The sequence below is a fragment of the Cricetulus griseus genome, chromosome 3 (genome assembly GCF_003668045.3).
Source record: "Cricetulus griseus strain 17A/GY chromosome 3, alternate assembly CriGri-PICRH-1.0, whole genome shotgun sequence".
Lineage (NCBI taxonomy): Eukaryota > Metazoa > Chordata > Mammalia > Rodentia > Cricetidae > Cricetulus > Cricetulus griseus.
Window position 1 is genome coordinate 102,002,031 of NC_048596.1, and position 20,786 is coordinate 102,022,816.

Sequence of the window (20,786 nt, forward strand, 5' to 3'; positions counted from 1 at the left end):
GGACAAATGATGCCTTTTCCTATATCTGACACAAAGCAAAGCATGTGGGTACTACTGACAACACAAAGTCATACTTACCATACATCTCATCTTCCAACCCGTGAACAAAGGCTCCACAAGCTCCTGACTCTATCAAGTTCACAGCCCCTGTGTCTATTTCTTCTTTAGGAGCATCATCTCCCCATTTCCTGCCGCTGGAAAACTCCCCTGAACTGTAAAGTTCCTTGGCACGCTCATGTGCAGTGCGTTTTCTCTGTAGGAGATAACAACAATTACTGCTTGCCAAGAACACTAAGGGGAACCTAAACCCAAGAGGAAGTAGGCAACAAAATTGCTCTTGGAGATGACTGACAGTTCAAAGCAAAGAAATGCAAATCTAACGAAATGAGACAAAAAGTTCACAAGTCTGTAATAGTTTCTATTAACCTAGATAAAGTGTTGACTGGACAGGCACCTATGCTTACTATTAAACATAGAAAAGGAGAGCCAGAGACAGACAAGAGCAGTGCCTCTTCAAAAACTGTCTCCAGTGGAAAATATACACACTCTTAAAAAAACAAGTTCTCCAGTCTCATTAGAAAACATTGTCTCTTGACAGGTGGTGGTGGTGACTCATGCCTTTAATTCCAGCATTTGGAAGGCTGAGGCAAGAGGATCTCTGTGAGTTCCAGGTCAGTCTAATCTACAAAGAGAGTTCCAGGACAGCCAGAGATGTTATACAAAGAAACCCTGTCTTAAAAAAAAAAAAAAACAACAGCAAAAAAATAAACATTGTCTCTCTTTAGCAACAATATGTTCTAGTTGCGCAAAGCTATACTCACCAAATAATCTTCTAGTAGAGTACTTAGGGAGAGCATACTGATGAGCAAAAGTACTTCACAGGTATGGTTCTCAACATAAAGAAATAACTGCTACTCTGCTTCATACCATGATTCTTAAGCATCTTAGAAACAAGCCCTTAATTCATGGGTGGTCATTTCAGAAGCATCAATGAGTCAAAGTATCAGAGTCTATAAGGACACACCCCACAATACAGCCTGCACCTGGCAATGTGTCTTGGAAACCCTCAAATTGCTCATCTCATCTCATTCACCACAATCCCTTCCTTATACTTCCAACCTAGTGCACCAAAAACAGACATAAGAACCAACTCAAATCAAGGGATGCTATATAGCACTGTTTATGACAGGCCTACATCAACTCCAGAACTTAGCTGAAGGATTTAGCTTATGGAATAATTCCAAAAAAAAAAAAAAAAAAAAAAAAAAAAGGGTCACTAAGGGCACAAAGATAATATCCTTCACATGATTTACAGTGGTAAAAAACCAGAAGAATTTTTGATCCCAGTGTGTTGAAAAGGCTACAGAGTGATGGCCCATGTACTTAACAAAGTATGCAATTGCTAAAGAAGTGAAGTATAAACTCAGCAATTAAAAAAAAAGTGTGAGTTAATGGTGAATATAAAAAGTAGGCTACAAAATTATATACCTACAACAATTAAGTATCTAAAACATTTAAAAAGCTAGAGAAGATACTAAAATTGTCAAAGGCACTGGGACTATATATAAGTAATCCATTTTCCCTTATATTTACAAAAAATTCTATAACTCTGTTATGGATGTATAAATAAAAATTAAGGTATTGACAATGAATGCTATATCAGTCTTGCTGTGAACTTGTAATGGTAACCACACCCCGTTGGGCGTGGCCTCAGGCATCTCGGACAGAAACTCATGCTTACAAAATGGTGCCTCACATTGGGCGCCAATATGTAAAAGGAGTTCTTTTATTTATTTATTCATTTTTGTTTTTCGAGACAGGGTTTCTCTGTGTAGCTTTGGAGCCTATCCTGGCACTTGCCCTGGAGACCAGGCTGGCCTCGAACTCAGAGATCTGCCTGCCTTTGCCTCCCGAGTGCTGGGATTAAAGGCGTGCGCCATCAACGGCCGCCTGTAAAAGGAGTTCTTAATTGGTCTAGATAATTAAAGGCCAGAGTCAGATATAGGGAAATGCTGAGAGATCAGAGAGAAGGAGCAAGCCACAGCACACCTTACCTCCTAAGCATCTCAAAAGAGAAGAGAGTGATTTCCTGTTTGTCCCTGCTTATATCCTGTTTCTGCCCAGCTTCATCACTTCCTGTATGTCTGTACAGAACTCTAGACCTCTATGGTTAGCTAGTGGCAAGCTCCATTCTCTGACCCCCAGACAGGCTTTATTTGTGTAAGAAAGGCATCATCAGAGAATGCAAATATTATGTTAGGTCATATTTCATCTTGCCAACCATGCTAAAAAACCACCACAGTTAACACCTAAGGCACTCCACAGAGGCAGCTGGTTATTGCCCCGAAAAAAGATTCACTATTCACTCACTCTTCCATGGGAACTATTGCTAAAAAAGACTCCTACTACATCACATATCACACAAAATAAGATCAAGACCTCCAAAGTTTCTAACGAACAGAAAATAAACCCTACCTCTTTTTTGTTTTACACAACCTTTGCAAAGTATTTTATTATAGAATGAAATTTATGATGTAGCTTGTAATTTGGTTCAAGTTACCATGATTTTGAATTAAAATGCAATCTAGTAACCTATATAAATGTAACAAATGAATGGAGTGCTAAATTAAATCAACACAGTTCACCATATATCTACACTGATATTGATTATAGAAACTCAGTTTAATCAAAGAATTCAAGTTACCCTCAGATCTGACATCAGCTTCTTGTCAAGAGTCTGCTCCAAGAAATGGGAACTGACTTGCTCCATAGAGCCCTGTAAAAAGAAAGAATCCAAAGCATATTCCAAACATCATATTAACATTCCAAGTTTACAAGGACATGCATAAAGGTAACATTAGTCTTGATAGCTAAGATATCTATGGGTTCTAAATCATCAGGAATAAACTGTTAAAATGAAAATGCGAACAGCAGTAATAAAAGCTGCCTCTGACTTAGGTAGAAATCACTCTGTTCCATAGTTCTGAGTGAGAGCTTTGTACATTTCTCAACCCATTTAATCCTTGGTAGAACGCTATGAAGTAATTGCCATCATTAGTCATTATGCATGGGGGAGGGGCATATAACTACTAAGTAACACAGTCACAAATTCCAGAGCTGGAATATAAACATAGGTTCCAGAAACTCTTTGTTTTAGCCATCCTTTCTCATCACCTTTTTCCGTTCCTCCCTTCCTTTTTTTTTTTGGGGGGGGGGGTCATCAAGATTCATATAACCTAGGCTGGAACTCACTATCTAGCTGCGGCTGGTCTTGACCTCCTGATGTTCATGTTTCCACCTCCCAGTAGGTCTGACTTCCATTCCTTCTTATTCTATTCTTTCCATGCATTTATTTATCCACTCATACATTTTTAAAATATTTATATAACCATTCAGTTATATGTTTACAGTTATCAGGAACAAGAATACAAAATAAAAAGACACCAGTTTTCTGTCAATGATGTCAAAATTAATGAGAGAAATTAATAAGACTTTACATAACTTCATATACATTTATAAAGGATGCTACAGAAATTAAGAAAATAAGTAGCATGTGGTATAGGGTAGAGATGCCTATGACTGGAGAGTGGGAAATCACAGTGCAAACATATGAAGTAAAAGAACAGGCCAAGTGGAAAAATTAACTGACTTTATGAATAGGTCAGTTATGACACAGGTCAAAGGAGCCAAAAGTGAGGTGGGAAAGACAGAGACTAGATTCTAAAATGTCTTGTTAATTAGGAATAAGGAGTCTGCCTAACGAAAAATATTAGATGATCTCTATAGAGCATTTATTTAAGGTGGGGCCACAGAGGATGGCTGGAGAGATGGCTCAGCAGTGAAGAACACTCGCTATTCTTACAAAGGACCATGGTTTGGTTCCCAGCACCAACATGGTATCTCACAAGTCACCTGCAATTCTAGTTTTCAGGAGATCTGATGTTCTCATCTGACTTTTCTGGGCACTACACTACATGGTGTACATATATACACTCAGGCAAAACAGACACAAAACTTTTTTAAAAGAAAATCTAGTAAACATGGTCAGGTGTGGTGGAACATGCCTCTAATCCAAGCACTGGGGAGTCAGAGGCAGTAGGATCACTGCAATTAGAGGATGACCCACTCTAGTAAGTTCCAGATCAGTCAGAAAAGAAAGATGTCAGCCTGTGTAAGCATTTCCATGTCTGTTACCATAAGAACCACAGCACTTAGATGTATGCCTCATGTGTCTAGGGCCTGCTCTTGTAGCCTCCTAAACTGGTGGTGTTGCTTCCATTCTGTCCGTGTCCATTCTCCTGCAGGTGAGCGTTAGGAGATACAGTTCTACATTCTCCTTTATTTGAAACAGGCAAACTAGTTAACCTCAGTTTCAATTTCTCACATTAAAAGTAGACTCACATTAAAAACTTTCTCCAGTTTTATTACCAGCATTACTTGGATTTAAAGAGCATGAAAGATTTAAGGAAACATTCTAATGACTTCATAGTAAGTTTCCAACACCGTCCTTCAGTGCCTTCAGCTGAGCCCTCTCCTAACACAGCAGCACAGAAGAGGTATTACTCATGTCAAGCCTCAAGAACTTTACATTACTTGGAGTACATATTCAGTGTCATCTAAGAATAGCTGAAGCTTTCCATTTCAAATTCACAAATGTCAAGAGCATAGTAATTCAGCTGAAAAAAAAAAATGGTGAACTTACATCAGTGTGGGCTCCACAGAAAAGGAGAAAGGGTGGATTTGAAATGTCATAGGGGCAGAACTGATTGATATAAGCTGATGAATCAATGGATAAAGGACATATAAAATAGAATTCCAAGTCAGGCATTGTGAGGCACACCTTTCTTTAGTCCCAGCACTCAAGAGGCAGAGGCAGGTAGATCTCTGAGCTTGAGGCCAGCTGGACCTACATAGTTCCAGGACAGCCAGGGCTACATAGAAAACAGCCCTGTCTTTGTTACACAAAGATACCTTGTATCAAAAACCAAAAGAAAAGAAAGAGAAAGAGAAAAAGAAAAACAGCCCTGTCTTGAAAACAACCAAAACCAAACAAACAAAGAATTCCCAGGGTCAACAAGTTGCCTTGGTGCTTTACTTGCTTTACTTCACTTGCCACACATGCCTAGTGACCAGGGTTCAATCCTAGGACTCTGCAAAGATGGAAGGAGAGAACCAATTGTACAAAGCTGTCCTTTCCCTGACCTCCACCATGGCATGCACACCTATACACACATTATACACTAACATACAATTTTTATAAATCCCCAATTTCTCTTGTCCATGACTTAGTAGATGGCAGAATCATACAAGAAAACACAAGAGGAACAGTTTTTGAGAAAGAGTTCATACACATTGCACTAATCAGAGAAGACTATACACTCTTGTCTATATTAAACAAACATTTTCAGGTAATATGGCACACCTTCCCAACAGCACAACTTCCACTATCCAATCTAAACTGCACCCTGAGAAAGCCCTTTCACTGGAGAGCTTTACAAACTGTCTCTGAAACTAGATAGTTAACAGTGTCAAACTTGCCTCCAGAGCAAAAACTGCTTTTTTTTTTATTATAACTGTGTGTATGTATATGGTATGTATATTCATGAACACTACGATGTCCAAATGGTAGTCAGAGGACAAGTCTGGAAATCAGTTCTCTTTCCCCCTTTACACAGGTTCCAGGAATCAAACTCAGGTCATCAGGCTTGCAAGACAAGCACTTTTACCCAAGGAGCCATCTCTGGTTCATGTATTCATTCTTTTTTCTAGCTTTAATGCTTCTATCTTCTATCTAATTAGGAGATTAAAAGACAGCAAAATACCAACAAAGATGGACAGTACATCAGATGTAAAGGTGCCATGACTACCTAGGACATCAACATTTGCCTCAGTGAACACCAGGGCCTGGCACACTTGCAAGCAAAGAAGCATATAAAAAAGAGTCTTAAAACGTTATAAATTTCTAGGGGGAGGGCATGGGGGGAATGGGGGAGTAGCGCATGCCTTTAATCTCAGCACTTGGGAACTCTGTGAGTTCAACACCAGCTTGGTCTACAATAGCTAGTTCCAGGACAGGCTCCAAAGCTACACAGAGAAACCTTGTCTCCAAAAACAAAACAAACAAACAAACAAAAAGTTACAATTTCTAAGATCAAAGAGTTAAAAGTAGTTTAATCCCTACTGGTTAAGAGAAATCAACATATTCCGAAGAAGCTGATGCACGCACGCACGCACGCACGCACGCACGCACGCACGCACGCACGCACGCACGCACGCACACATCCCAGACAGACCTAAGCTGAAAGCAGTGACTATACTCTGTTACATGGATTTGCTTATTTTGCAGTCACACTTTGGGGAACTTAAAAAAAAAAAAAAAACTGAGAAGTTATGAATAATAATAATAGCCCAATCTCTTTCAAATGGTCTTCAATTTTCCAATACAACCTACATGTGTAATTTTTTTGTCTTGCTAAAATGAGGAATGGAAATCTTTCACTTTTTGTATAGCACAGACAAATCTAACACCTTATCATTTCATTTTAAATTCTTAAGGAACCTGGTTTCTCCTTTCTCCTTGAGTTTTATCCTATCACATATCTCTCATCCACTATTGGCAGCTTTTCTGTCTGACCTATTAGCATGCATGACACTGTACCACTTTTTACCCCCTTGTCTTCTTTCCCTACTACTCTAACTAGCCAATTCATACCCATCCCTTATCTCAGCAAGCTCAGCCACCTCACTGAGACATCTCCACCACCCTACTTTAATGACTTTAAATCTACACAGCTCCAAATTACGCAATTGTGTTTGTATTCAAGATTGATTAATAATCCAATCTTGCTAATAACAATGGAAATGGCAGTTGCTATTATTTTATAACATTTTGCGCCAACTAGGCTTTTTAGTCATCTATATGGGTATACATATATGCACATATTTACATATAGTTTTGCCTCTTTTATAGAACACACACCCTTAAGATTTATTTATTTATTTATGGATGGGAGATATTCTTCTGTATATATGTTTCTCTTATTGGTTGATGAATAAAACACTGATTAGCCATTAGCCAAGCAGGAAGTATAGGCAGGGCTACCAGACTAGGAGAAGGCTGGGTAGAGGAAAGAGAGACAGGTTACCAGGGAGATGCCATGCTGCCGAAGGAGTAACATGCCAGATTACAGGTAAGTGACAGTCTAGTGGCAATACACAGTTTAATAGAAATGGGTTAATAATTAAGAGAGAGCTAGCCAGTAAGAAGCCTGAGCCATTGGTCAAACAGTTTCTAATTAATAGGCCCGGCTAGCTCAGTTGGTAGAGCATGAGACTCTTAATCTCAGGGTCGTGGGTTCATGCCCCATGTTGAGTGCTATTTTGTAATCCAAGTTTCTTTCCAGCCTGGTCCCACAGATGTTTAGCCCCAAATAAACACACAGAGACTTATATTAATTATTAAACTGTTTGGCCAAGAGCTCAGGCTTCTTACTGGCTAGTTCTCCCTTAATTATTAACCCATAACTATTAATATATGTATTTCCATGTGGTCTTATCTTTCCAAAAAAAATATTCCAGTGTCCTATCTTCCCAACTACTACATGGCATCTCCTCTGGTGTCCCTCTCTGCGACCTCTCCCCAGAATTCTCACTCATAGCCCCGCCTATACTTCCTGCCTGGCTACTGGACAATTAGTGTTTTGTTTGTCAGCCAATAAGAGGAACACATATACAGAAGGACATCCGTCATCAATTTATTTATGGTTTTTCTTTTCTTTTTTTGTTTTTGTTGTTTGTTTGTTTTTTTGAGACAAGGTTTCTCTATATAGCCTTGGCTATCCTGGAACTCACTCTGTAGACCAAGCTGGCCTCAAATTCACAGAGATCTACCTGCCTCTGCCTCCCTAGTGCTGGGATTAAGATGTGCACCACCACCACTTAGAAACACACATAATATATGCATACATACACTAATAGGTATAATTTCTGTAAGCAATCTTTAATCCTTTTAAACTCTCAATTTGGTATTACATTCTTCATTTCATAGACAAGAAAACTAAAATTAATAGACTAATGAGGTGGCTCACTAGGTAAAGTCATTTGCTACCAAGCCTGGAGCCCTGAGTTCAATCCTTGGCTTCCACAAGGCAAAAGACACTGAGTGGTCTTGAACTTGAAGTAAGGGTTTAACCACCTTTTCTCTTCACAAGTGTTTGTTCACCGACCACCCACACCCCAGTCTTTGAGCAGGGAAGTAAGTATGGGACTATTACACTACAGGTTTAGAGTTTGGACTGCTGCTTACCTTTATTATCCATTTATATTCAAGTTAGTCTTATTTGCAAATAAACACAGTAATGAAACATATAATGTAAAAGGGGGACAAGCTATTGGAGAAATTATGGGATTTCTAAAAATATAACATATCTGACCCTATCTACAGCTTCTCAAAATGTTTGTAAAAACTTAACAAGCATTGTGTTCATTAAAGAAAGTGTAACTTACCAATAGCTTTGCTGCTTGAACACGAACTACCCAGGAGCCATCACTGACCATGTGGCAAATTTTCCCAAATGCATCATCAACTAAACGAATTTCTTCATTAGACGAAGGTATTGGAACGATACTAAATAAAAAGAAAAGGGGAGAAACCACATATGACAAAACATGAGGCTGAGCCTACAGGTTCAGTACCCTAAGGAAGATGAAACTGTATTCAGGAAATCCTATACTGAAAGATACTTCAAGCACAACCTATCACTTAGGGAAAATTACCAAGTGATTTTGAGGTGTACCGCAAACTTTCAGTGTCTTAGAAAGAGACCAAGAACTTGAGGGTGGAAGTATTATAGTTCAGTTGTAGAGTGCATGCTAGCCCTCATGCAATCCCTAGCACCCATATAAGAGACCTATACATCTGAATTTGAAAAAAGCAAGTGTGTGTGTATGTGTGTAAGAGAGAGACAGACAGAGAGAGAGAGACCCAAATAAGTATAAATGGACCTCATTCCTATAGGTTTAATCAATCCATTCTGGTTTTCAAATTCTGGATAACAGTTTAATGGAAAGGAAACCATCACCCCTTTTTTCCTATAGAAAACACCCTTCTATTTAATAGAATATTATAAATCTTATCTCAAGGAATAATTGTGAATCAATAATTTAAGTGCTATGAAAATATTTTTAACCAGAGTCAGTAGACGGCTAGGGAAGTAAAGGTGCTTATTGCCAAGCCTGACAGCTTAAGGTTTATCCCCAGAATCTCCTGGTGGAAGGAGAAATGATTCCTGCACTATGTCACCTGCTCTCTACATGTATGTGGCACACATGCCCAAAAACATACCTGGTATCTGGCCTAAACAAAACTACACTAAAATTCTTATTCTATCTCAAAAAAAAAAAAAAAAAAAAAAAGTACAGAAAGGCACTTTACAGACACAGATTAGGTTCTTCAATTGCAGATAAGGACGCTGGGACCCAAATGAACTGTCTTTCCCAAAGTACATAGTTCACAGCAGTCTGATGATCAAGGCCTGTACCCTCCCCCTATTTCACACTTCACACTACTCCAAAAATCTAAACTTTTTTTTTAATGGGTGGCTTCTGTATGGTGGAAGGAGAAAGAAATGGCTCAGCAATGAACAAAGGTGAATTTACAACTACTGACCTTTCAGGATAGAGCTGACTGACAACCCAGATAAGCTGGACTGCAGCACTGCGCACCTGCTCGTAGTCATCAGAGAGCAATTTACAGGCCTGCAAAGAAGGATCGCACCTCTGTCAGTCTCTGTTCTCAAAGATGATGTTCAAATACTTTCAAAATAAAGATAAAATGGCAGGATAAGGATGTCAATTAAAGTACTGCAGAGTGCTTTTAACTTCTTGACCCTTTGCCCAACAAAGAAATTTTGGCATTTGTAAGCTTCTCAGACTGTATCCTAAGTATGTAACATCATACCCCATGTGGAAAGCAGAACCACACAGAGTGACAGATACCTACAATAATATCAAACATAGTAAAGTCAGAGTACTCAAGGCCCATAGTACTACAAAAGATACTTACACATCAGTCCCAGAATTGTGGCTAATTGTAATTTCCACCAAGAGATAAAACCATTCATGGTAAGCTAACAAAATCTGATCTGAGGGTGGATTTAGATTGCTGATCGATCCCTAGACCCATCCAATCACCCTCCAGAAGAAATACCACCTTCTAATGCATTTTTGATTAAGCTGTCAAACAGCCTTTCCACAACTCCATTATGCCTTTTTTCTTGTTTTAAATCAATACCGCATTCATGTGCCACCTTCTCATGATCTGTCACCCTCCAGAAATATTCTAGTTTACCACACATGGTGCCAGAATTGACCTTGAGTATGGCCCAGGCAAAGAGTGAAAATGAGGTCTATAACTTACCCTAATTACTACTACTTGTCAGTGCTAGGAATTGAACCTAGTTCCTTGTGCATGCTAGGCAAGCTTGCTATCACTGAGTTACATCCCTATCCTACTTTCCTTACTTCTAATCATACTTTCTTCATGTATTTAGCATTCATGCACACTGAGCTCCACAAATCTTACTATAAGTCTTTTTTTACATGCATTAGTACTACTGAATTACATACATATCTCACATTGGTGTCAAAAGTATGTTTTAAATATGGTTTCATATCCATCCCAATAAATGTGGCTACTGGTTGCCAGCTAAACCCCTCATGACTTCAAATTCTGAGAACCAATGCAACATCTTCCAAGCTTCATGAACCTCCTCCCCTTCAAGAAAGCCATCATTTTAAGGTACCTGATTATAAATCGTTTGGTGTAACTTCAGTCCTCTTTCATGGAGCTGCAACTAGATAATAAAAATACAGTTGAAGCCTTCGTGAAAAGGTTAGTATTTCCAACACATTCCCAAGTATATCACATTATATCAGACTAAGAAGGCTACCTTTAGCCAGAATCAGTACTAAATAAATACATTTTCTATATAAACACTCAGACCTTAACTCTAAGCCAAAGTATTAGAAAACTATAAAATAATGGTAAGAATGAAAAAGAAGAAGGCTGGGTTTGCAGCTCAATGGTAGAATACTTGCCTAGTGTTTATAAAGCCTTGGGTCCAGTTCTGATCTCCAGGTAGAGAGAAGCCCAAGGAACAAATGGTTACCAGACTTCCCCTAAAGAACACTTTCTTCATAGCTCCCATCTCCATTTCTGGAGGGCCACCTATGGGATGCCTACTGCACACAACACCCAGACACACACTGTCCTGCTGGAACCAGTGTACCTGAAGGAGGGCCCTGACTTGACACTGTAACAGACAGATTGGATCTTCCTTGTTTCAGAGATAGAGATGAAGGTTCCCAAAGGAGCCCAAAGAAAAGCACACTTGTCATACAGGAACCTGTATCTTCAGTTCTATGAGACCACCACCAATAAGGTGCACCAGGGGATTTCAGAATATATCCAAAGGAGCACAGTCCATAATCTTAGAGATGAGCCAGGTGTGAGACTTGCAAAAGGATTGCTGGAAGTTCAAGGCCAGTTATGGCTATACAGCCAGACCCATTCTCAAGGAAGGAGGGAAGGAAGGAGGGATGGAGAGAGGAAAAGAGATAAAGGAAGAAAGAGGAAAAGAAAGAAAGAGAGAGAGAGAGAGAGAGAGAGAGAGAGAGAGAAAGAAAGAAAGAAAGAAAGAAAGAAAGAAAGAAAGAAAGAAAGAAAGAAAGAAAGAAAAGGAAGTAAGAGAAAGAAAAGAAGAGAAAAAAGGCTGGGCAGTGGTGGCGAATGCCTTTAATCCCAGCACTTGGGAGGTGGAGGCAGGCAGATCTCTGAGTTTGAGGCCAGCCAGCTTGGTCTACAGATCGAGTTCCAGGACAAGCAGGACTACACAGATACACAGAGAAACCCTACCTCGGAAAAGAAAAGAAAAGAAAAGAAAAGAAAGGAAAGGAAAGGAAAGGAAAGGAAAGGAAAGGAAAGGAACTGTCCCCAGTTACTTTTTTATCGTGTTTACCATGGCTTTTATAGCTGCTGTTCTGACACGTGGATCCTGGTCACTAAAGTAGTCTCCAATAATCTTCTGGACATCTCTGGCAGTTAAGCCTTCAGCATCTTTTGTGACACTTTTCTCCAAAGAGCCAAGATTGCCAAGTAACTGCAGGCACTTATTTCGTACACCATGGGATGTATCTGTCAGGTGCTACAAAAAGGAGAGAAAGAAAAAATATGATTAAGATATCTTGAAAAAAACTGGGGAAAAGCACTCCATCGACCCTAGGGACCACCACCGTCTTGGCATTCTCATTCTCACTGGTCTGTGTAGCACTGCATTGCTTAAGGATTCATCTTCCCCAAAACAAAGTTTTTTCATTAAATTATTTTATTTATTTACTATCTGCATGTGTGATTGGGGGGTAGGAGGGATACAAGTGGGGGCCATGATGCATTTGTATGGATGCCAGAAGCCAACTCTGTAGAGTAGGTCCCCTCTTTTAACTTTATGTAGGGTTCAGCGATTGGATTCAGGTTGTAATGTTTTCATGCCAAGCTCATTCTTACCCAAAACTATCTCCTCAGAAAACAAGGTTTTCTTGTTTTCTCCCCCCACATCTTTATATTTCCAACAGCCAGCACTTCACCTTGTATAAAATAGCTACTTTCAAATCTATCCCTACATTTCACTTACTATCAATTTTTTTGTTTGTTTGTTTTATTTTTTTGTTTTTTTCGAGACAGGGTCTGTGTAGCTTTGGAGCCTATCCTGGCACTCACTTGGGAGACCAGGCTGGCCTAGAACTCACAGAGATCTACCTGCCTCTGCCTCCCGAGTGCTGGGATTAAAGGCGTGCGCCACCAACGCCCGGCTACTATCAATTTTTTGAGACAGGGTCTCATATGGCTGATCTGGAACTCATTGTGTACACCAGGCTAGCCTGGAATTCACAAAGATCTGCTGGCCTCTGCTTCCCAGGTCCAGGAAATAAAGGAGTACACCGAACTCTACTATCAATTTTTTTCTTGTTTTGTTTTGTTTTGTTTTTTGATACAGAGTTTCTCTGTGTAACAGCCCTGGTTGTCCTAGAACTCATTCTGTAGACCAGGCTGGTCTCATACTCAGAGAGATTTGCCTCTACCTCACAAGTGCTGGGATTAAAGGCATGGGCCACCACCACCACCAGGTTTCAAATTTTAATACAAATGAAAATGCAAAATCTTGGGGGCTGGAGAGATGACTACAGCACTGGCTGCTCTTCCCGATGACCTAGGTTCAATTTCCAGTATCCATATGGTGGCTCATAGCCACCTATAACTCCAGTTCCTGAGGATCTAACACCCTCTTCTGGACTTCACAGGCACCACTCATGCACATAACACACAGACATATATGCAGACAAAATACTCCCATACATAAAATGAATAAGTAAAAATTAAAAAACTAACCAGGATACAATAGAATTATTTAAGAAAATATATATTTAGGCTGGGCGGTGGTGGTGCATGCCTTTAGCCACAGCACTCGGGAGGCAGAGGCAGGCAGATCTCTGTGAGTTCGAAGATACACAGAAAAACCTATCTCAAAAAAAAAAAAAAAAAAAAAACAAAAATAAAAGAGAAAGAAAAAATGTATATTTAACTCTTTCCTTGGGGAATGGAGAGGTGGCTCAGAGGTTAAGAGCAATGGCTGTTCTTCCAGAGGTCCTGAGTTCAATTCCCAGCAACCACATGGTGGCTCACAACCACCTTGAATAAGATCTGGTGCCCTCTTCTGGCATGCAGGCAGAATACTGCATGCATAATAAATAAATCTTTTTTTTTTTTTTTTAAAAAGAACTCTTTCCTTAAATTTATTTATTTAAAAAAATTATGTGTGTGTATGTGTGTGCGCGCACATGTGAGTGAGGGTACCCAAAAAGAGTCCACAAGCGGGTGTCAGATCCCTTGAGGCTGGAGTTACATGTGGCTATAAGCTGCCCAACATGGGTGATAGGAATTAAGCTCCTGTCTTCACAAGAGTAGTATACACTCTTAATTACTTAGTCATCTCTCCAAACCCAATTTTAAAAATTTTAACAGCTATAGAGAATTATTAAAAAAATATTGAGTTTATAGCTCAGTGAACTCTCACAAACTGAATACACACATAAGCTAAGAACCAAATAGGGAAATGGAACTATATGTCCAGGCATGGTGGTGCACACCTTTAACCCCAGTACTTGAGAAGCAGAGACAGGTGGATCTCTGTAAATTTGAGGCCAGCCTGGTCTACATAGAGAGTCCTAGGGCCTCAGGGCTACATAGTAAGACACTGTAGAAAAATTTGGGATATCTTGTACCAGAAATCAAAGATGATACTGTCTTTGATGTTGTTTGTCTTTAATTTAATTTATTACCATTATGCTTATATAAGATGTGCACATGTGAGTTTGGTACATATGTCACAGTACATATGTGGAAGTAAAAGGACAACTTTCAGGAGTCCGTTCTTTCCCTTCACTATGGGTTCTGAGGATTGAACTCAAGTTACCAGGCTCACAAGATAAGCACTTTTACCATCTCTCTGATCTAAAGTTACTGTTAATATTTACATGCCACCAAAAAAGAGTGATCAAAACAGAAAGACTCAGTTTTCCACAAGGCAAATGATTCAATGGTAAATGAAAAAAATGAAAACAGTCTTAGAGATTAAAAAAAATTCAAAAATGTCTGTATGTAGTATGTGGGTCTTTTGGATTCTAATCTAAAACAAAAACTCCAAGGTATATTTAGTACAATTAATGCACTATTAATACAAACTGATATATTAAGGAGTTACTTCTAATAGCTGTACCCTGAATATTCTTTAACATATTTATCATTTAGAGATGTTTACTGAAGTACTTGAGAAGTACAACATTATGTCCAAGGTGATCCATGTTAATACACTACAGCACACAATGAAAAAATAAGAAGAGAATATATGAAAAAAGATTACAAAATTAATTATAGAATATATAGTCAAAATTGCAAAGAACTTGGGTATGATGGCACGTGCTTGTAATCCAATTTCTCAGAAGCTGAGCTAGTAGGATTACATAAGTGAGGCCAGGCTAGACAATATAATGAGTACCACGCCAGCCAGGGACACATGGAGAGGCTGTCTTAGATAGATAGATAGATAGATAGATAGATAGACAGACAGACAGACAGACAGAATAGTAAATTTTAAAGAAGAAAGCTAGTTTCAGACTGCAGCTCTGATAGCTGGCTGTGTAGTCTGGTTAAGTTATGGCTCTCAGACTGCAGGCTTCTCATCTGTCTTCCTTACAGGCTGTCAAAAAGCTCAGTTTAGAAAGAAAATGTATTAAAATAACTTTATGGACTTTAAACCACAGTATTAACATTAGCTATTGTTACCATCATCTAAAACAGTAAAGAAGGTTAAAAAAGTTACAGTTTCTGGGGATAACAGTCACATGTATGACTGCCAAAACAAATTACCTATTTCCTTTAAGTCCAAAAAGTCTACATTTGTTTTCTATGTGTGAAGTCACTGATCTGAAATATGCATTACTAGTTTCCCTTCACCTTCCTTCTTGTCCCCTGCCCCTGGTACATGTCTCTGTCACTCTGTTTCCCTCTCTCTGGTGTGGCATAGAGTCCCTTCAAGTGTTCTCAGAAATCATCTATTCCTCTCCTCAGCAATCCCCAATTTCATAAATAAGGAATAATCAGGTTAGGGCTAGGGTTGTAGCTCAGTGGCAGAACACATGGCTAGATTTGCATGGGCTCTGGGTTCAATCCCTTCCATCAATGCAACCAACCAAGCAATTAAATAAAAAGGCACGGCTAATATTAACTGTGACAGTTAATATTGACTAGCAATTTGGCAGGATCTAGAATCACATAGGAGACAAATCTCCAGATACTATGACTCTCCATTAGAAGGAATCAGGGCTTCTTTTAGAGAGAAGGAGATACCATGGCAAGAGCAGACAGAGCGCAAAGATGGACCTGGAATATCTTACTCTATCAACTCCTAAATGTAACCATTAGAGAACAGTATTGAGATCTCAAAAAAATTCATACACAAGCTTGAAGGGGTGCCTACTAAGTCAAACTGGATAACTAATAGTAAGATATTACATTCCACTGAGTAGAAACAATAAATTCAAAATGGATATAAACTGAAATTTTGGAATCACAATATACAATTTCGCCGGGCATTGGTGGCGCACGCCATTAATCCCAGCACTCGGGAGGCAGAGGCAGGTGTATCTCTGTGAGTTCCAAGCCAGTGTGGTCTCCAGAGCGAGTGCCAGGATAGACTCTAAAGCTACACAGAGAAACCCTGTCTCGAAAAACCAAAAAAAAAAAAAAAAAAAAAATATATATATATATATATATATATATATACAAAGAATACTAATTTCAAAAACCAAAATGAGTAAACATCATCAGTACTGAGCAACTGAAAGTAAGGTATCCCCAATACTATACAACGATAATCTGCTTCATGATTATGATATTTTCATGAAACATAAGGTAATTTTAACACAGTCAAGAAGACATCAGGCAAATACAAATTCAAGATGTCCTACAAAGTAACAGTCCCTAAATTATCAAAATGTCAAAGTTATAAAATCAAAGAGTGTGATGATATCTTGCTTGTACAAATAAAGGCTGTCTGAAGGTCAGGGAATGGAGCTTGCCACTAGATAACCATAGAGGTCTGGAGGTCTGTATAGACAGAAAGGAAGTGAGATAGCTGGGCGGAAACAGGATATAAGTAGGAAGAAACAGGAGCTAACTCTCTTGTCTGCTGAGACACTAAGGAGGTAAGGTGTGGCTCTGGCTTCCTCCTTCTCTTTGATCTCTCAGCATTTTCCTCTATGTCTGACTCCAGGTTTTTATAACCTAGACCAATTAAGAACTCTTTTTACTGAAGGGACCAGACCCTCACTCAGCCTCCTGCTTTAGCAGCCATGACAGGCTACAGAAAAGACTGTAGGCCTCTGACACAAGGAAACTCCAGATCCCCTGGCTTCCTGGAGCCTAGGGCCAAAACTGAACACAAGGAAACTCCAGACCCTCCCTAGCCTCCCTAGATACTTGGTTCCTGGGAACTGTTTGGCCACAGAAGAAACTCCAGAGGAGACCAAAACCTCCCCTGTAGCCTCCAGGATACAGTTCTAAAAACTATTTGTATCTATGTACAACAGGCCACATGCAAGCAACAAGACAAAGCCATAAAAACCACAGAATGTTCCCTCTTAGCACTGACCAATGAGAATAATTGGTACACAGGTATTTCATGCCAAAACATGACTTTAAGAAATTCTCCTAACTGTTCCTAAATGTCAACCAATCAGAAATCAACCTGTACCTACTGATGTAATCCTGTAACTTTTGTCTTTAAAACCTAACAGTAGACAGGGAACTAACTTCACTCCTTTTGGAGGCTGCTGCATCAGCTAGCCAGATGGAGTCCCTGTCATGGCTGGATGAACAATAAACCTTGCTTTTGCAGTTCAATGTGTCTGTCTCCCTGGTAGTCTTTGGGCACAATATTTACAAGGGAATTATTCCAAATTCAAGACAACTATTAACATATGACAGTTAATCCCGAACCTATCCTTTTTCTTTATTTCTTTGTTTTTGTTTTGTTTTGAGACAGGGTTTCTCTGTGTAGCCCTGCCTGTCCTGGAACTCACTTTGTAGACCAGGCTGGTCTTGAACTCAGAGAGTCCCAAGTGCTGGGACTAAAGGCAGAGGCAGGCAGATCTCTGTGAGTTTCAGGCCAGCCTGATCAACAAAGAGAGTTCCAGGACAGTTTCCAAACCTACAGAGAAACTCTGTCTCAAAAAAACAAAAACCAAAACCCCCCAAAAAACAGCTCACTCAGGAGTTGAGTGTGCAACTCACTAGTAGAGGTCTTGCCTACCTAGCCTGAAGCCTTAGATTCAAATCTCAGGATAGAAAAAAGAAATCCAGAAATTTTCCATCAAGCATTTTACTTCAATTAATTCTTTGCCTGCACATTATCTAAGGGAAAAAAAAAATGTGAGGGCTGGCAAGACGGGTTAGCTGGTTACAGATGCTTGCCTTAAAGCCTAGCAAACTGCATTCAATCCTTGGAAGCCACATAAAGGTGGGAGGAGAGAACCAACTCCACAAAGTTGTCATCTTGACCTCCATATGAAAGACCCCAAACTCAAGCCTACCCTGATACCCACCAGCATGTATTTAAAAATCAGTCTGGCCACACACAGCTCTGGAACAAAGAACACATAAAATGGTCGGTCATGACGACCAGTCTCTGGAAATTGTTATTATTACTAGTTTCTATTATCTTCAACAACTATCTGGTTTCTAAAAATTGTTATGGGTTATCTTGCTTCAGAGCACCCAAGTTTTGAAACTAAGTATAAGTCACTCTGTTCCCAGAAAAACCACTAGCTGTCCCATGGCCTTGCAGGTATAAGAACCAAAATAACATTCCAAACCTCTCGTGGGCAAAATTGTAAGTTCAGTTCCCAACCAATCAGTAAATGACTCATGCATGTTATAGCCAATCAATATGTTGTTATACTCCTGCCTAGTAACCAAAAAGACATAAAAACTGCCTGCTTTGGAAACTCAGGGCCATTCTCTTCCCAGGGAACGACCCCAATGCAATGAAATAAAATCCTTTTGCTTTTGCATCGAACTTGTGTCCTGTGAGTGACTCTGTGGGGTACGTCTCCCGGAGTTGGACTTCACTTTTGGGTCCGACACATACATGCCCGAACACACACACACACACACACACACACACACTTAATATTTTTTAAATGTTAAACCCTACTCTTACGTTTCCACAATGATAAATATATGCTCAAAATATCCATGAAAATATGATACTGGAACAGAAAAGTAAAACCCAGATATGAGGCAGACAATGAGGGTCAATTACTAGTTTTTTGTTTTTTTTGGGGGGGGTTGGGGGGGGTTTCGAGACAGGGTTTCTCTGTAGCTTTGGAGGCTGTCCTGGAACTAGCTCTTGTAGACCAGGCTTGTCTCAAACTCACAGAGATCCACCTGCCTCTGCCTCCCAAGTGCTGGGATTAAAGGAGTGCGCCACCAACGCCCAGCTCAATTACTAGTTTTTAAAAGTGATTTATTTATATTTATTATGGAAGTATCATTTTTCATAACCAACCTGCTAACTGAATCAGTCCCTGAAAGGTTTGTCACAACTGTTACACATACTTCATTTGATTTCCAAATGAACTAAAACCTCCTAGCCTCTATTAAGGTAACCAGGCAACAATGACACATAACCAACATATTACTCAATCTTAGCACACTGAATCATTGCCTTCAGGCAACAAATATAATTTTATGATAATGTCTTTCCCCTACAGGTCACTTCTTACATCATAGCCAATTGGAGCTGGGGTAATGGCTCAGTGAGTAAACTGTTACACAAGCATGGAGACCTGAGCTCCAATCCCCCTTGCTAGTGGCAGCCCAGTGCACTTTTAACCCCAGTGTAGTAGAAGCAGAGACAGGTGGGTCTAGGGGCTCACAGGCCAGAAGAGACAACTCCAAGTAAGACCTTGTCTCAAAAATAAAGTAGAGAGCAACAAAGGAAGGACACCTGACATTGACCTCTTGTTTCCACATGCACACAGAGGCAAATGTACCCTCCCCAACCACATACAGATTTTTAAAAAGAGAGCCAGGTGCCAATTGTCTGTTGTACACTTTGTCAGGCCACAAAGTGTCATCATTTTTCACATTAATAAAGTGAGTAACCAAATCACATCTTTAGTAACAGTAGCAGTCTATGTCAAAAATAAAAACAGGTTGGGTGTGGTGGTACACGACTTAATCCCAGTACTTGGGAGGCATAAGCAAGTGGCACTCAGTGAGTTTGAGGCCAACCTGTCTACAGGGCAAATTTCAGGACAGCCTGGGTCAGGAAAAACAAACAAACTAAATCTAAACTAAACTAAACTAAATCAATTAGTTTAAGACTACTTCCTAAATAATTCCCAAAATCTACCCACATCTTCCATTTTCCACTGCTTTAATCCAAGCTACTATGATTTCTCAGGAGATCACCACAGTAGGTCAGTAGATAGGCTCAGTGAGTAAAGGCTCTGGCAGCCAAGTTCAATACCAGTCTCAAAAATACACAAGGTGAAAGGTGAAAGCCAACTCCTACAAAGTGTCCTGACTTCCAATATGTGCCATGACTCTTATGTCCCCCACCCAATAAATACATAAATGTGTTTGTTTTAAAGACTTACTACAGCACTTGGCTTTCCTTCCACCCAACACCAAGGACTAAAAAGGGCAGCTTGTACAATCACTGAGAGTCTTATACTTCTCACTCTGAAGACTACACTGGGCAGATTTTACAAACCTCCACAGCCTCTTTGTTCAGGAATGAAGACTGGTATACTCTTCTTACCTTGCAGGCTACATCCACTAATCGCATCTGGGTAGCTTGATTTTCTGGTAGTTTACTGCCAATTGCAAGCAAAGTGTCTAACAGTTGTGCTAGGACTTGATGAGACTCTAGGAAAGAGAAAAGAGATTGAGTTACAAAACATCAGAAGACCATTGCTAACACTAATTTACTTTGGGAAGGATTGTAGACCCTTAGTTATTATTTTTTGATGTGTAGATTCTACTGCCTAATCTTTTATGCCCTCAACTAAAAGCTAAATATCCAAAGGAATTTGGTATTGAGAATTTGAGACTTCCATGGGATTGGAAGTGCATTTCCTATGCACAAAGTAGGTCCTTCAAAAAC

The 20,786-nt window shown here is 39.6% G+C and overlaps 1 protein-coding gene across 1 annotated transcript in view; it reads right to left on the minus strand.

Moving 5' to 3' along the window:
* Positions 1-20,786, minus strand: part of Ints4 (integrator complex subunit 4) — a 70,246-nt gene that overhangs the window by 40,615 nt on the left and 8,845 nt on the right. Inside the window, exons 4-10 of the mRNA XM_027407684.1 lie at positions 20,442-20,548; positions 12,018-12,203; positions 10,803-10,853; positions 9,668-9,756; positions 8,506-8,626; positions 2,705-2,776; positions 79-253 (exon numbers count right to left, since the gene is read on the minus strand). Coding sequence (XP_027263485.1) covers positions 79-253; positions 2,705-2,776; positions 8,506-8,626; positions 9,668-9,756; positions 10,803-10,853; positions 12,018-12,203; positions 20,442-20,548 — 801 coding nt within the window. The remainder of the gene's footprint in view (positions 1-78; positions 254-2,704; positions 2,777-8,505; positions 8,627-9,667; positions 9,757-10,802; positions 10,854-12,017; positions 12,204-20,441; positions 20,549-20,786) is intronic.